A 16991-nucleotide genomic window follows, 5' to 3' on the forward strand; every position below is an offset into this window, starting at 1 on the left:
AGCGGGCAAAGCCCCGGGCGAAGTCCTCGAGAATGGAGGCCGTTTCTTCCTATTGGGGAAAACGTCTAAAGTCTTGGTGGTGGAATACCAAGCAACAAGTCCTAGTTAAAATTAAGGCACGAAATCGTTAGGCGTAATTCAATCATATGACGCGTGAAAAATAGCGCAAGATATAAGGTCGGCGAATGAATAAGGTGGAAGGCGAGTGCTTGGTCACTCAGGATGTTGAGTATTTTACTACTCTGGCGTGTTGAGGGGTTAAACTATGAAACTTATTCTTAAATTTTTGCCATAAGAAGGCGGCGACTAAAAAATGTACGGCGGAAGCATTCCAACATGATTTACAAAATATCCAACGGCGATATAAAAAGCTATGGCGAAGGGTTGCTTAAACATAGACGAATGGCGGAAAAGTACACTACAAGGTGACAGTAAAAGCTAAAGTAATGTTAAAATTACATTATTCATTGTTTTCTTTCTCCTGTTCTTCTTCTTCCTCTTCTTCTTCAGTCGCTGTCCAGAGGTTTTGGTCAATCAGGGGAGGATCGTCGGGACCAACCAGTCCTTCGGCGGTTATTTCTTTCATTACTCCCATGGCGCTAAAGTCAAAGTTCGGGTACAAATGTTGGGCCTGATCTTTGGCGAGGTAGAAACCGCGCTCGCGGTTGTCAAGGGCGATGTCAGCGGCTTGTTCCCTCGCCTCAGTGGCTTTGGCCTTCTCCGTCGCCAGCTCGTCCTCTAGTCTTTTGATCTTTGCCAGTTGGGAAGCAATCTCAGCATCTTTCGTGGCGAGGGCCTCGGCATGAGTTTCGGTCGCTTTCTTGATCTCCTCGGACGTAGCCTGCATCACCGCCTCCATGTCAGACTTCGCCAAGGCCAAGGACTCCGCAGACTTTTTCTCTTGCTCCGCCAACGCCTTCTTCACTAACTCCAGCTCAGCGCGCAGTATGGCAAGCTCTGACTCCTTAGCAATCAGCGCCTCGCCTCGGGCGATCAAGTCCTTCTCAGCTTGCTCTTTTTCCTTTTTGCAAGCTTGAAGGCTTGCATCAAGCTCATCTGCTTCTTCCTTCATCAGCGCCAGCTGATCCTCCAGCTCGCCGATTTTAATCCCCGCCGTGCCAATCATCTTGTCGGCATAGACTTTGTCTTTTCCTGCCTGCGTCGCCAGTTTGTCGAAACGCTTTTCCCAAGCAACGGCGGCTTCTTGATGCTTAGCACTTTCGGCCTTCAACCGCTCAGCTTCAACGGTGGCGGCATTGAACTTCTCAAATGCGTGAGCAAAGATGCACCCAGCGCGTAGGAGGCAAGCAAGAGTCTCCTCCTTGGTGTCATTAAGGCCCCGACTCAAAACTTCTTTTTCTATGACGTCACGGTTAAGACCAGCAAGTAAGAATTCTGAGGGTTCAATGGCGTTGGGGAGCATATTATAATAGCTTGAGGAACCGACCTCGGGAGCAGGGGCTTGTTCAATTTGAGCCGCTTCAGAGGTAGTGGCAGCGCCAGGACAGGATTTTTCCCCTTGATGAGGCGGGGAAGGCATGGAGCCCGCATCATGTGTTGAGGGCGGGCTAGGAGGCGCATCTTGGCGAGGGGGAGACTTCGGGGTTTCATTTTCTTTTTCCTTCTCTCCAATAGGAGTGTCGGAGGACGCAGCAGCTTTTGTGGCGTTGACGCCGGCGGAGGCGGCTGTGGCGCCAACAGAGGACTCAGCGGCAACAGCAGTGGTCGCACCGGCGGTGGCAGGAGTAGAAGCTGGTACGGTGGTTGGCTCGATAGCCGCGACGACGGAGGCTTCAGTGACATTTTTGCCTTTAGGCGCAGCAGCAGTGGTGGGCTGAGCGCCAGGGTTGGATGTGCCGGCGCCGGAGGAGGCTTTGACCAATCTTCTCCTCTTGGGAGCTTTGGTGCTCTCGGCTTGGTTCTCAGCACCGCCCCGTTTTTTCGCGTCGCCCTCAGTGTTGAATTTTGGGGAAAAGCGAGCCATTCTCCTCTCGCGGGCCTTCAGGAGCTCGGCGTTCGTGAAATTCATATCTTCTGTAACAATAAAAAATACGATCAGTGACAACATAGGAGACGAGAAAGGAAATGTCAATAATAAAAGTGAGCTATGGGCAACCTAAGTATTTGGGAGTTCTTGAGAGGTCAGCGCCCTCAAGGACTGTTGTGCAGTCAAGGATGGGAAGTGGGGCAAGGAGATTAAGAAAGGCTTTGTCGTTGGCGGACAAAGATTCCTCTGAAGGATCGGTGATCCCATTGGGCTTCTCCGTCCAGTAAAGAGGAAAAAGGGCGGTCCCGTCTCTAAGGGTGAATGCCTCTGGGTAGGCGGGATGAACCGCCACACGGAATTACTTCCGTGCGAAGGAGGACTTCGCGTTACTTTTGTGGGGATGCAAGCACTTCCGACCGGCTCGGGCCTTCAAGGAAATCCATCCTTTGTTTTTGATGGACTTGGGGTCGACGTCGTAGAGGTAGAAGAAACTGGTGGGGGATGGGGCGATGCCGACAGCGGCGCTTAAGATTTCAAAACATCGAATGAAGGCCCAGGCGTTAGGGTGGAGTTGGCAGGGAGCCGCGTTGATGTCGCGGAGGACGGTTTGGACAAAGGGCGAGAAAGGAAGCCTGATTCCAAGCTCGCTAAACATGTATTCATACGCAAAGAAAAAATGGGATCTCTTTACGTCGCCGTCTGGCTTATGAAGCTAGGGGCGGTCCCCAGGACTGCAAATCCAGATCCTGAGTTTCGCGCTAAACTCATCGTCATTCGACAAACCACCCAGGGAGTTCACGAACTGCACGATGAGATCGCTGTTCTGGAAAATAGAAGGTTGGTCTATAGCCTCGTGAGTGGGGGCTATTTGGACTGGAAGGGGCAGAGTGGCGTAGGTTTTTAGTCGGTAAGGTGGGATCTCCGGGGCCTCTAAACGGAGGCCGCCGGCGGCGGTGGCATCAGGGTCGCTTCCGGAGGAAGAAGAGGAGTGGTTAGGGGAGGTAGGGCTTGAAGCCATTTTTAGAAGACAGTGAAGTGAAAGAAAGGAAAAGATGAGTATGTGTGTGATGCAAAGATAAGGACAGTGGGACTCACCGGAGTAGGATGTGAAGAGTGGGTAGCGGAAAGGGTGATAAGCGACGGCTCCGGAGCGGAAGTGGGCAGAGAGAGTTTGGTAAGCGATTAGGGAAGTAAAGAGGGGTCTCGGAAAGGGATGACTGTGGGGAAGAAGGGTTTTTATAGGGGAAGGGGAGAAGCTGGAAGGGTGACGCGTGTTGGACGCGTGTGGAAGGTTGGAAGTCATGATGGTTTTGGGGAGGTGGGTCGCGTGCAATGGGGAGTTACTGCGCACGATGGGACGGTTATGAAAGGTGAAGTGACGGTTCCGGAGAAATAGGGAAATTGATGTAACCGACACATCACGTGGGGCAGCCACGTGAGGCGGATAGAGATTTGAAAGGGTTTTAAAATAAGGGAAAGCGCGAAAAGCCTCGCCACTATAAGGATCAAACACCATCGCCTGACGGATGACACCAACAACAAAGTTCAGTCGCTCGCCGGGGTTACCGCCAGTCAATGATTGAATGATCAGCACATGACCCATGCCTGCCACCTTTCCCGCCGGCGAACGATCATACACCTGCTCCAACTTATCGCCAATACGAAGTAATCGTTCTCGCCGCTTGTGGACTTGTGGACTTGCCAGCTCGGATTGCTCGTCAAGTCAGTGGACTGGGTAACCGAAAATGCTAGTTTCCTTTTGCTCACGCCATGTTGGCGATATAGTTTACTTCTCTTTTCTCAAGCCATGTTGGCAGTGCAGATTCCGGTGTACTGTAAGACATATGTAAAAGCATTTAAAAGACACACTTAGCTCTCATACCTCGAGCTCGGTGTCTTGTGGACTAGTGGATTGGGCGAGCCCCTAGAGGGGCAACGCCCAGCATGTATCCCGCCCTGAGGCGGGGCCCTAGCCTTCAGATGGGCCTTGACCTCGGAGGCCCAATTGGCCCAATAGGTAGTACCTAAGCTCTATAAATAGGAGGTAGTTATCAAGTGTAAGGGACTTTTGGCTCATTTGATGAAGTAACACTCGAAATTCAGCACTCTCTCTCACTCTCATTCTCTCTTAGCACAATCCCTCTACCTCTAGGTACTATACCTCTCTTCAATGTTCATTTCCAGAACAAAAACCATGATCATCATATTGTAAGACGTGTAGCCTTTGTTTTGTAGAGGAAAGTTTGGGCAGAGAGAGATGGGTAAGAGAGAGTTAGGGGGAAGGAGGAAGTATGTGTATTGGGTGACTGTGAGGCGGGTGATAGAGGGGGAAAAGTGGTGGGGTCCATCACTTTTTTGGTCTCTCCAAATCAGAGAAAGATGGGTGGGGGCTTGATTTTTTTCTTTGTTTTAGAGTTTCGTACTTTATGGCGGTCTAGGACCCCATTAATCACACCAGACCGCTAGAAATAACATCTGATTTTTCATACTTCTTTGACTTTTTTCTTTCTCTAAATTGCATTTTGCTAGCGGTTTAAAACTGCTAGTAATTAACTTCAAATCGCCAAAAAGTGTTTTACATTAGAAATAATTATATTTAAACACAAAAAGTAATATTCTCTCCCCTCCATCTCTCTACTCTTTTTATCATACAAAACAATATCTAAATTTACACTATTTCTCTCAATTCAACTTCTTTTTACTGTACCAAACATATTGTTAGACCAAGTGCAATGGCTGTTGAGGATTCTTGTTGAGCTTTGTTGAATGGGTGCAATGGCTGTTGAGAAATGTTGAATGGGTTGTTGAGGAGGAGAGAGACGTCCAAAATGTTGAGCATCCTCAACATTGTTGAGACCTGCCGGGCGTGCCACGCGTCAGACGCGGATTGGCCCCTCCCAGGCGCGTGGGCCACACGACCAGACAAGGCGCGTGACGCGCCTGGGAGGAGAGAGGAAAATTATTTTTTTTCCTGCAGCCGCCACGTGTCGAGCATCTGTTGGCCGTCCGGATTTCTTTTATCCTTATCTTTTGAACTCAATTATTTCATCAAAAAAAATATTTTCTGAAAAAAAAAAATATACCAAAATTCATGATTTTTTTTTCTCTATAAATAGAGACTTGGTTCGTTTGATTTGGACACAGAAAAAAAAACCAAGTTTTTTCACTCTCTTATTATCTCTCTCACCATCTTACTATCTTTCTATTAGCTTTTCTTTTGAAATGGATCACAACAATCACCATTTCAACACCCAGAATTCATCTAACTACCCATCTAACAACCAAAATCTCAACAATTATCCAGATCCAAATCATTTTCCCAACCAACGTCATCAAAATCCCAACATTTATCAAGATCCAAATCAATATTGGTCTAACCAACGTCCTCAGCATCCCAACAATTATGAAGATCCAAATCAATTTTCCTACCCACGTCCTCAAAATCGCAACAATTATGAAGATCCAAATCAATTTTCCTACCCACGTCCTCAAAATCTCAACAATTATCAACATTCGAATCAATTTTCCTACCCATGTCCTCAAAATCTCAACAATTTTGCAACAAATTCCAACCAGTCATCCTTTCATCCCTCTATGAGATATCCATCTCAAACACCCCCGTCTAGTGGTCATATGCCAATGGTGAATGAAAATTTTCCAGGTGTTGATGCACCCGAATTTCCCGAATTTTCAACACAAATGAGTTTTGGTGGCATGACAGCTGCTGATCATACCACTCCAAATCAAGAGGATACAACTCCTAAGAGCAAGAAAACCCAGTCACCAGCATGGAACACTACACAAAATTTGGTGTTAATTAGTGGGTGGATTAACTGTGGAACAAGTAGTGTTGTGGGGAAAAACCAGAGAGGAGAAACATTTTGGAGAGATATTGCTGAGTATTGTAATGAGCATTGCTCATTCGATCCTCCGCGTGATGGAAATGCATGTCGAAACCGCTGGAATTATATGAACAAAATACTGGGTAAGTGGATTGGCGCTTATGATGCCGCTAAGCGTCAGCAAGCAAGCGGTTGGTCGGATAATGATGTTTTGGCAAAAGCGCAGGAATTATTCGCCTGTGGGAAGAATGTTCAATTTACTTTGATGGAAGAATGGAAGCAACTCCGTGATCTGCCACGTTTTTGTAGTCAAGTAGGAGGAAATAGTGGCTCAGCAAGTAGTGGAACTAAGAGAGCTCACGATAGTGATGCATGTGACTCAACCTCTATAGGATCAATTCATCGTCCAATCGGTAGGGAGGCAGCTAAAAGAAAGAATAAAAAGAAAAGTAAAGAAGCTCCCTTGGAGGAGGACAAAGGTTGGGGTTGGGATAAATTCGATCGTGTGAAGGAGAAAGAGCTTGAACGATTGGAGAAGATAGCATCGGTGCAAGCAGAGACTAACCAATTGATGAAAACCAATTTGTATCTAAAGCTAGCTTCCGAAGAGAACCTCAATGACCATAAGAAAGAGCTGTTGAAGAAGTTGTCCCAAGAGCTATTTGGGAATTAATTTCAATCGAATATTTGTTTGTATTCGGTCAAATTTGTCAGTGGTATCAATTCTGTAGTGTTTGCTTTAATAATTTGTCAGTGGTGTCAAGTCTGTCGTGTTTGCTTTAATAATTTGTTAGTGGTGTCAAGTCTGTAGTGCTTGGCTTTAATGTATGGCTTTAATGTCTTTGAATATGTTCCACTCAATTCGAATCTTGTCCTTTTCCGATTATTAACTCTAGTTGATAACTTATTTCGAATCCACCAGTGGTGTCAAGTCTGTAGTGCTTGGCTTTAATGTCTTTGAATATGTTCCACTCAATTCGAATCTTGTCCTTTTCCGATTATTAACTCTAGTTGATAACTTATTTCGAATCCACCAGTGGTGTCAAGTCTGTAGTGCTTGGCTTTAATGTCTTTGAATATGTTCCACTCAATTCGAATCTTGTCCTTTTCCGATTATTAACTCTAGTTGATAACTTATTTCGAATCCACCAGTGTCCACCATTCAATGTACTTATATATATGGATTATTGTGTTTCATTGATGTACCAATATCCCAAATCTCTTCCAGTCTACTTCGAATTCTTGTGATTGTAACAAGAACCAATATCCCAAATCTCTTCCAATTTCAAAACAAATGGATCCTGATCCTTTTGAAAATCCAGTTCCAAATCCTTTTGATTTTGCAGCATACCTTCAAAATTCTGAATTTGAAGAAGCTTTTATACGCAACCAAGTTAGGGAGCATCAAAACAAATTATTGGAAGATAGGGCACCTCGTAGCAGAAAATATGTCCGTAGAGATCATGCAGCGGCAAACCGAAGGCTAATTGAGGACTACTTTGCCAATGAGCCTACATACGACGATACAATGTTTCGTCGTCGGTATCGGATGCAAAAACATGTTTTCCTTCGAATCGTTGCAGACCTTTCAAGTAGTGATAACTACTTCACCCAGCGAGTTGATGCAGCCTATAAAGAAGGAATATCACCCTTGGCAAAATGTACAACAGCAATGCGAATGTTAGCATATAGTGTGGCAGCAGATGCAGTCGATGAGTACATCAAAATCGGAGGTACTACAGCACTGGAGTGTTTACGTAGATTCTGTAAAGGAATCATACGATTGTATGAGCACGAGTACCTTAGAGCACTAACCGAAGCTGACCTGCAAAAAATACTACATGTTAGTGAAATGCGGGGGTTCCCAGGCATGATCGGGAGTATTGACTGCATGCACTGGGAGTGGAAAAATTGTCCGAAAGCATGGGAAGGTCAATTTACTAGAGGGGATAAGGGAACCACAACGGTTATTCTTGAGGCAGTTGCATCTCATGATCTATGGATCTGGCATGCTTTTTTTGGATGTCCGGGAACGTTGAACGACATAAATGTTCTAGATCGGTCACCAGTGTTTGATGACGTGGAACAGGGAAAGGCTCCAAATGTGAATTTCTTTGTGAATCAACGTCCCTATAATATGGCATACTATCTAGCTGATGGTATCTACCCTTCTTATCCAACTTTCGTCAAATCGATTAGACTTCCTCAAAGTGAACCCGACAAGTTGTTTGCACAAGTTCAGGAGGGATGTCGAAAGGACATCGAACGTGCATTTGGAGTTCTTCAAGCTCGTTTTAAAATCATCCGTGAACCAGCTCGTTTGTGGGACATAGCTGATTTGGGTATCATTATGAGGTCATGCATCATATTACATAATATGATTGTTGAGGATGAACGAGATACATATGCTCAACGTTGGACCGATTTTGAGCAATCTGGGGAAGGTGGATCTAGTACACCGCAACCATACTCGACCGAGGTGTTACCCGCTTTTGCAAATCATGTGCGTGCTAGATCCGAGTTGCGTGATTCGAACGTTCATCACGAACTGCAAGCAGATCTAGTGAAGCACATATGGACAAAGTTTGCAAATGCTTCGTGATGGAAGATGATTTGTATCGTGCTAGCTCCGGTTATTTGTGTGTTGTGTGCTTAGTTTGTTGTCTTGCATTTTAAGTTAAGAAAATAAAATAAATTATTGTGTGCTTCGTTTGTCGTCTTCCATTTTTTAGTTAAGGAAATAAAATAAATTATTGTCTATATTAAAAAAAAAAATTTGTTAAGTGTACTAATTTAATTTAAAACAATAATTGTAATTTTATGTAAATAATAAAAACAAAAAAATTAAATTAAATAAAAATATGAAATAAAAAAGTGGTGGGGTAGGGTGAGTGGTGGGGTAGGGTGTTGAGAGAGAAAACCATTGGAGTGGGTAATTGTTGAGAGTTTGTTGAAGAGGAGAGAGAAGATGATGTGGAGTGTTGGGAAGAGAAAAAGTGGGGTAGAAAAGGGGTAAACAACTTTTGTTGTTTAACCATTGTGAATGGTCTTAGTGTATATGAAGTTCTTCCTTTTTTTTTCAACAATGATATATACACACCTCATTTTTTAAACACTTCATTTCCACCTATTTTTGATTTTATCTCTCTCCTCTTACCATCTATCACATCTCATACATTCTCTCTCTTACTTTTTCTTTTTTTCCTATCTCTCACATCATTCCACCTCTTTTTGAGGTGTGTAAGTAACATTTTCCTTTTTTTTTTTTAGAAAAAAAATTAAGAACTCTGGTTTTACTTGTACACAAATATCTCTTTGACAAGTGTGAAGCACACAATGAAGTGAGGAGGTACGTAAACCACACACTTATCATACAATGAAATTAATGCAAAATCTCATTCACTAATTAAGACTCACCTTCCAAATTTAATTGAACATGATCACAATCTGTGGAGGTAGATCTGAGTCTATATCTTCACCAAAGAATAACATGATCCTTCCCCACCCCCAACCGAAGAAAACGCGTCTTTCTTTTGGCGTTTCTTTGTTCCCCCTCACCTCTTCTCTTTCCGCCCCATTCCATTTTGTACCACTACTTTTCCACCTATATAAATACAACACAACACAAACCCAACCTCCAACAACAAATTAAAACACTCACTCTCTCAACAATGGCTCTGTTTCTCTTCCTCTTCTCCTTTTTTCTACTCTCTGTTAACCCCTCAGTTCAGTCCAACACTACCAACAACCCAAAACCACTCTCACTCTCTTTCCCTCTTACATCACTTCCTCTTTCTACCAACACCACCTCAAAACTGCTCTACACCTCTCTGTTTTCATCTTCTAAACACACCACCCCACATTTCAAAACACCACCATCTTCATCATCACAACACAGTGACAGGTTCTCTTTGAAATACTCCATGGCTCTCATAGTGTCTCTCCCCATAGGGACCCCACCACAGGTTCAACAAATGGTGCTCGACACTGGAAGCCAGCTGTCATGGATTCAGTGTCGTCATCATAACCGAAACGCGCCTCCTCCAACGGCGTCGTTTAACCCTTCTCTCTCTTCCACTTTCTCTATCCTCCCATGCTCTCACCCTCTCTGCAAACCGCGAATTCCCGATTTTACCCTCCCAACCTCCTGCGACCAGAACCGCCTCTGCCACTACTCTTACTTCTACGCCGACGGGACCTACGCCGAGGGCAATCTCGTCCGGGAGAAATTCACCTTCTCTCGTTCCCGTGTTACCCCTCCCCTCATCCTCGGTTGCGCCACTGAGTCCACCGATGCCAGGGGCATTTTGGGAATGAATCTCGGACGGTTATCCTTCGCCTCACAATCCAAGATCACGAAATTCTCATACTGCGTCCCTTCCCGGAATACCCGACCCGGATCAGTCCCGACCGGGTCGTTCTACCTCGGCAACAACCCGAGCTCAAGCGGGTTCAGGTTTGTCTCGATGCTGAGTTTTCCTCAGCGTCAGCGCATGCCGAACCTTGATCCCTTAGCCTACACCGTCGCGCTGCGGGGGATAAGCGTCGGCGGGAAGAAACTTCCCATCTCTCCGGCGGTTTTCACGGCGGATGCCGGCGGGTCGGGTCAGACAATGGTTGATTCCGGATCCGAGTTCACGTACTTGGTTAGCGCAGCATATGATAAGGTGCGGGAGGCAGTAGTGAGGGCTGTGGGCTCCAGGATGAAGAAGGGGTACGTGTACGGTGGGATAGCTGACATGTGTTTCAACAGTAGAGATGCGGTTCAGATCGGACGGTTGATAGGGGAGATGGTGTTTGAATTTGAAAAGGGGGTGGAGATTGTGGTTCCAAAAGAGAGGGTGCTTGCTGACGTGGGAGGTGGGATCCACTGCATTGGGATTGGGAACTCTGATAAATTGGGTGCGCCCAGTAACATTATAGGGAATTTTCATCAACAGAATCTGTGGGTTGAGTTTGATCTGGCCAATCGTAGAGTGGGTTTTGGTAGAGCTGATTGTAGCAGATTGGCTAAGTAGAGAGGAGAGTAAAAGATTTGGTAGGTGATGGTGCATGTTGCCTTCATGTGTCTGCTTGAGCAAAATTATTGATGAGGAAAATGTGATCATTGATCATCAGTGCGATGATAGTGATGAAATCCTACGGTCATGGATCGAAGTAACGAGACGGTTGTATATACGAGGATTAGATGTTATGTATCAAATTTATTTTAATATTAATGTTATTATATGATTTTTTGAAGAAAGTATATATACTTATACTACGCTAATCTGTTCTTGTTTCGATTTTTAGCTATCTTAGCTAATTAACTAATTTAATATTCTTTGCTTGCATGAATTTGTAGATTACGTATGATGATAATCACTTTGGTGTATGGGTCATGGCTCATGGGTGGTCTTTAGAGGTCAAAACCATGATTGTTATCCTAAGTATGTTTATGAATCTAAGTATCTAACGTGCCTTGAATATAATAAATCATGCAAACGAGACATGGTGTGAGTATCATGCTAATAATATGGTTAGCAACTTTTAAACTAGGATGAATGGATGACCGTGACATTCAGTGAAATAGTGATCCTTGTAGGTTAGTAACACTGAAATGCAAAAGCAAAGGTTAATGATTTTATGGCAAAAGAAAATGAATGTTAAAGCTTTTATGGTTGAAGAAAACGAGTCTGCATATAACTAATGAAAGAGTAATGATATACAACACATAGTCACACACTACACCAAACTGTGCAAATTGCGGCGGTTGTAATGGCCATTTTGCGGCGGTTCTAACCGCCGCTAAAAGCATCTTGCGGCGGTTGTCAAAGCGCCTCCTTTACAGGCGTCGCAGCGCTTCTTGCGGCGGTTTTCCAAACCGCTGGAACGACCGCTGCAAGTTACCATTTTGACTTTAGCGGCGGTTGCAACCGCCTCAGATACATACACCTAGGATGCTATGATTTTGTATTCAGCGGCGGTTTGAACCGCCGCACATTGAACGTATGGGAATTAGGATTTTAGCCATTAGCGGCGGTTTGAACCGCCGCAGTAAGTTTTATTTTATTTTATTTTTAATTTTTTTTTGCTGTAATTATATTTTAAAATAACCCTGCTTTCTAAATAAATTTCAATCATTGATTTTTCATGACAACAAAATAGATAACCATATCAAAATAACATTGCTAATGGGAACAAACTCTCCCAATTGAGGGTCCAAGGCTAAACAGCCAACACATACAATGCTAAACATCAGTACTAGTCAATACAAGTTTTATAACAAAAGCAACAACAACCCGTCAAAGTCTGGAAGTAACATAATGCGATCCTAACACAAAATCCATGACTGAACAAAAATAACAAAACAAAGCATGACTTGAGACTCCAAGAAGCATGGCCTCCAAGGACAGTACCAGATGCAACAAACCACGCACCAAGCCTTGAGACTCAATCAGGTACCAAAAAATCAAGACAGCATCAAAACACAAGTTGCTCCCTCCCATTAGAACATGTTCACCTGGTGAAAATTCATTCATTGAAAACAAACTAAATTAACTTAAATCAAAACATAGGTACAATGACATTAATCAAAACTGTAAGGAACATAGTTCATCACTTTCCACCAAAATGATAAAGTGACATATTCAATACAATGAACCAATTAAGTTTCAACATTTTAAATCATTTCACAAACCTTACATAAAACTAAGTAGATGGTCCATTGTTTACAGGTTGATGACTGGCGGATGAAGATCGCCTTACTTCATTCGGGGAGCCTACATCGCTAACCTACAAGTACCAAAGTCATCCGTAAGGTACCTCCAACAAATTCACAAGCAACAATCATCGTAGGTCAAAACCAAACTCCAAAGATACATTACAAAGTTTAGACAACGACTTCATACACACCCATGGAGGAGTGTTGTAGGGTATGAGAATAACTGGCCAGATGCTATTACTCGCACTCAATACACTATGGGGATTAAAACCATCGGCAGCCAATCCAAGACGAACATTTCGTGGATCTCCACTAAATGATGTGTTTTTTGTGTCAAACTCCTTCCAAGCGGCGGAATCTCTAGCATGCCTCATCATCCCATCATTATTAGCAGACACAGCATGCCATCTCATATCCTCAGCAGTCTTTGAAGACATAAACAATCTTTGCAATCGAGGTTTAAGAGGAAAGTAACGAAGTACTTTCCTAGGAACTTTCTTGTGACAATTTTCATCAACAGACACCTGATTCTCACCATTTGTCTCAGGTTCCCTCCATCTAGATCTCTGACAAACTTTGCATTGTTCCAGGTTTTCATCTGCACCCCAGTACAACATACAATTTCTTGGACATGCATGTATCTTTTCATAGCCCAATCCAAGCTTGGTTATAGATTTCTTTGCTTCATAGAATGAACTCGGAATCTTAGCATGTTCAAATGCATCATGTAGTAGTTCTAGTATCATTGTCATAGCCTTATCAGTCATCTTACATAGGCATTTGATATGATACAACTTCACTATGAAAGAGAGTTTAGAAAATCGTGTGCACCCTTCATACAATGGTTGTTCCCCATCTTTTGCTAAGTCGTAAAACTCTCTAGCTTGATGTCCTTGCTGCTCTACATTTGACATTTCTCCTTCACCTTGTGCGAATTCTTCATTTGGTTCATTCACACGGTGTCTGTCAACTCCAAAAGCTTCATTCAACATGTTCTGGATAGTATTTTCATTGGTCACAATGTTTTGTGCTGAACTTGAAACATTTTCCCTACCAACGTTTTCATTTTCCACATGACCGGACTCCCCATGATAAAACCAGAAGGTGTAATTTTTCGGGAATTGCTTAACAATTAAGTGATCATATACCACATCCTTAATTTGCCACTTTCTACATTCACATAGAACACATGGGCATAATATTTTGCCATCAACAGAACTACGTTCAAAAGCAAAATCTAAAAAACTCTTAACCCCTTGCTCATATGCAAGTGAATTTCGGGGCATCGAAATCCATGACTTATCCATTGCTTTAGTTTCTGTAGTAAGAAATATAACAAAGTTGTAATTTACTACATAGGTCTTGGCTGTAAAAAAAAAAAAACAGCAAACTAATATGCAACAAGCATAGCAACTAATAAGTATTAACCGCCAATTAAATGATTCACTAAATCAAAAGCATTCAGTTTCACTTTGTTAAATTACCAAATCCAAACATGCAACACTAGAAAGCAATTTGGCAGTACAGAAGTTCTGACGTCAATAATACAAATGCCCTATTCAACTCAACTCAGAACAAGGCAACTAGCAAAAGGACATTATAAGACACAAACATACCATAATCAGAGCAAATTAAAGAAGAGAGGAATCAAAAGGAGAAGTGAGGTACCTGAACCACAATAGAGAGTGTCACGAACACAGGTCACAAACACAATGAGAAACTTAACACTGAAAAAGCAAAGGTTATAATTCAGATTATTTGTGCTTTATCTTTCCACCAACCAATACAAGCACAACACTTATAAAGATAATAAATAAACACACTAAGCCCAAATAAATAACCAAAGCACTCCAAATTTCCCTTGCTTCCCTATCTTATACCAACCAAAACACCACACCATGCGCCCTCTCATCTGCAACCAAATTCAACATCAGCTAGCTTAAACCAAATTTACGTCCTTCAACCAAGCCCAAGGACGCACAACTTATTTACTAGCCAAAAACCACATCGTAATAAGCCAAAACCAGATTAGTTTCGAGGCCTTAAAATCCACCAGCATCCCCTTAAAATTAGGAAACAAAATCCCACAATCCACGCCATAACCAGCAACCATCACATGCATTGCAGATGCAAAAATTAGAGCTATATGATACATAACTTATAAGCAAGCATATCTTTAAATTAAATTGCAAAATCAGAACTGGTTCACCGAACTGCAAAACAATTCACCGAATTAAACATTTAAAGAAAAAATCACTCTGGTCTAGAAGTTTGGAGGAAGTAACTTCAAACCACTTCTTGACGTGTTTATCTCATCTCCCTCCTCCCCATAATTTGTGATCCTGTTAGACTACCATTATGTCCAATCCATGTATAATGGCAAAGATTATTGAGGTAGGTTTGTCTTGTGAATTTTATAAATTGAGAACCAATTTTCCAGTTCAGTTCAGTTCGGCGAACCAGTTTTTCAATTCAGTTCTTGCCAAAACCTAATGTACAAATCAAGATAATCATATGAAAAAAGAAGCTGATTGTAGTTTATCCAAGAACATAACTTGAAAGAAAGCACTATATTAATGAAATCAAAGAAGAGAATAGGAGGGAGGGTTGTACCTGGCGTCCAAACAATGATGTTGAGTGCGAGAGGGCCACCACCAACACCAAATCTGAAAGAGAAAAACGAAAATCAAAGAAGGGAAGGGAAGGGAGGGGAAGGGAAGAAAAGAGAAGAGAAAGAGAGACACGAACCAGAGCCTGGAAGAGGAACAATGATGTTGAGTGCGAGACAACCACCACCAACACACCAAATCTGAAAGAGAAAACGCAAATCAAAGAAGGGAAGGGAAGAGAGGGGAAGGGAAGGGAAGAAAAGCGAACAGAAGAGAAAGAGAGGGACGAACCAGAGCCTGGAAGAACGAATCGGAGCTTGGAGTGCGAGACGGCCACCGACTCTGAAAAGCAAAACCTAAATCAGAGAAGAGGAGAGAAGAGAAGAGAAGAGAAGAGAAGAGAAGAGAGGAACGAACCTGAGCAGAGATGAAACGCAGTGAGTCCAGAAGTTAGAAATTAGGGCTTTGATGGTTTTTGGGATTCAATTGAGAAAACAAGTGAGAGGGAAAGAGAATGAGCGAGAGGGAAAGTGAAAAGCGAGAGGGGGGAAGCCAAAATTAGGGCATTCAGCGGCGGTTGGTAAGAGAAACCGCCGGAGATAAAATTAGGATTGGTTTTAAAATAAAAATAAAGCCCCAAACCGCCACTAAAAGCAAATCAACCGCCGCAACGTAAGGGACAGCTGCGGCGGTTGCTTGATACAACCGCCGCAAAATACACACAATATAAAAAACTGAAATAATAAGCTGGAAACCGCCGCTGCCTGTTCATCAACCGCCGCAAACATTGAGAAACAGCGTCGGCTTCATAAACCGCCACAATAACCGCCGCAAAATTATATTTAACGGCGGTTGGCTTATAACCGCCGCAAGATGTCCGCCGCAAATGTCCTGTTTTCTTGTAGTGACATATTCTTTAATAAAAAGTTGACATGTACAACGCATCAAACGATCTTTCATTCATGTCACGCAATCCCAGTTATTTAAGTGGGGATGGCCTACGAGGGAGAGGGAGAGGGAGAGGGGAAAATTAGAGGACTGAGCAAAATAAACAGAGTTAAAGAAGAAGGAAAGAGAAATCGACAACTTGCGGTGAAAAGGGTCTAAAAACACGTGCTTTAGAAATTGAGACGGATAAAAAGCCAAACTAGTTTTTAGGCTTTAATTTTGTCACTTCACTTTCATGTTCTACTAAATAAACAAAGAAGAATAGTTAAAAAAATAAAAAATAAATATATAAATTAAACAAAGAATAAATTTTATTTTTTCTATTTAAATCATATATTAATTTTACATATTTTTTACTCACTTTTCCAAGTTCAAATAAAGCCTCAGTGAATATTCTTCAAATATATATAAAACAATGTTTAATGTTTCATCTCTTCATTTTACTACTTTTTCAATTAATTTTTAGATAAACTACACTCAACACCCTCAATGTTACACAGAATGACAGTTCACTCCATTTTTATATATATCTTCATTCCACCCTATTTTAGAGATAAAATTTAGTGACAGAAAAACATCCATCACTAATTATTAGTTATAATTTCAAATCAATAAGTTAATTAGTTCTTTAAAACTAAATTTTATCAATTATATTTTTAAGTTTTAAATATTAAATTTTTTGTCCTTCTATTCATTTATATATAGATAGATGGAATAAAAAATTTGTGCATTCTCAGTTCTCAAGATTTAAATTCAAATGACTAAAAAGGGTATGGTTGTAGCACAGCATCAACTCTTTACGTTTTCCCGAACACATTTAGATCAAGAAAAGTTATTTTTCGACAACCCAGGTTATCCAGGAAGCAATTTTGTGTGTTACTAAGATAGAGGTTTGGAAGTTT

The 16991-nt window shown here is 42.3% G+C and overlaps 2 protein-coding genes and 1 long non-coding RNA gene across 3 annotated transcripts; 2 read left to right on the forward strand and 1 right to left on the reverse strand.

Moving 5' to 3' along the window:
* Positions 1 to 5223: 5223 nt before the first annotated feature.
* Positions 5224 to 8474, forward strand: LOC130724587 (uncharacterized). The gene is made up of 2 exons (XM_057575859.1): positions 5224 to 6155; positions 7224 to 8474. Exons 1-2 carry the CDS (start codon positions 5582 to 5584, stop codon positions 8429 to 8431), a joined length of 1782 nt encoding a protein of 593 aa, XP_057431842.1. The 5' UTR covers positions 5224 to 5581; the 3' UTR covers positions 8432 to 8474.
* An 891-nt stretch (positions 8475 to 9365) lies between these two features.
* On the forward strand, positions 9366 to 11074 carry LOC130723728 (aspartic proteinase PCS1). Its single transcript, XM_057574851.1, has one exon. It carries the CDS (start codon positions 9501 to 9503, stop codon positions 10845 to 10847), a length of 1347 nt encoding a protein of 448 aa, XP_057430834.1. The 5' UTR covers positions 9366 to 9500; the 3' UTR covers positions 10848 to 11074.
* A 1230-nt stretch (positions 11075 to 12304) lies between these two features.
* On the reverse strand, positions 12305 to 15697 carry LOC130726172 (uncharacterized). Its single transcript, XR_009014735.1, has 7 exons — positions 15559 to 15697; positions 15433 to 15483; positions 15281 to 15341; positions 15146 to 15198; positions 14201 to 14259; positions 12509 to 12603; positions 12305 to 12331 (listed from the first exon to the last, which is right to left on the reverse strand). It is a non-coding gene; the product is annotated as an uncharacterized LOC130726172 (long non-coding RNA).
* Positions 15698 to 16991: the final 1294 nt, after the last annotated feature.

This window comes from Lotus japonicus, chromosome 6, assembly GCF_012489685.1.
Source record: "Lotus japonicus ecotype B-129 chromosome 6, LjGifu_v1.2".
NCBI lineage: Eukaryota > Viridiplantae > Streptophyta > Magnoliopsida > Fabales > Fabaceae > Lotus > Lotus japonicus.

Coding starts and splice junctions, on each gene's coding strand:
- LOC130724587 (XM_057575859.1), top strand. CDS start 5,582: ATGAGATATCCATCTCAAACACCCCCGTCTAGTGGTCATATGCCAATG. Junction 6,156..7,223: donor TAGTCAAGTAGGAGGAAATA/GTGGCTCAGCAA, acceptor TACGCAACCAAG/TTAGGGAGCATCAAAACAAA.
- LOC130723728 (XM_057574851.1), top strand. CDS start 9,501: ATGGCTCTGTTTCTCTTCCTCTTCTCCTTTTTTCTACTCTCTGTTAAC.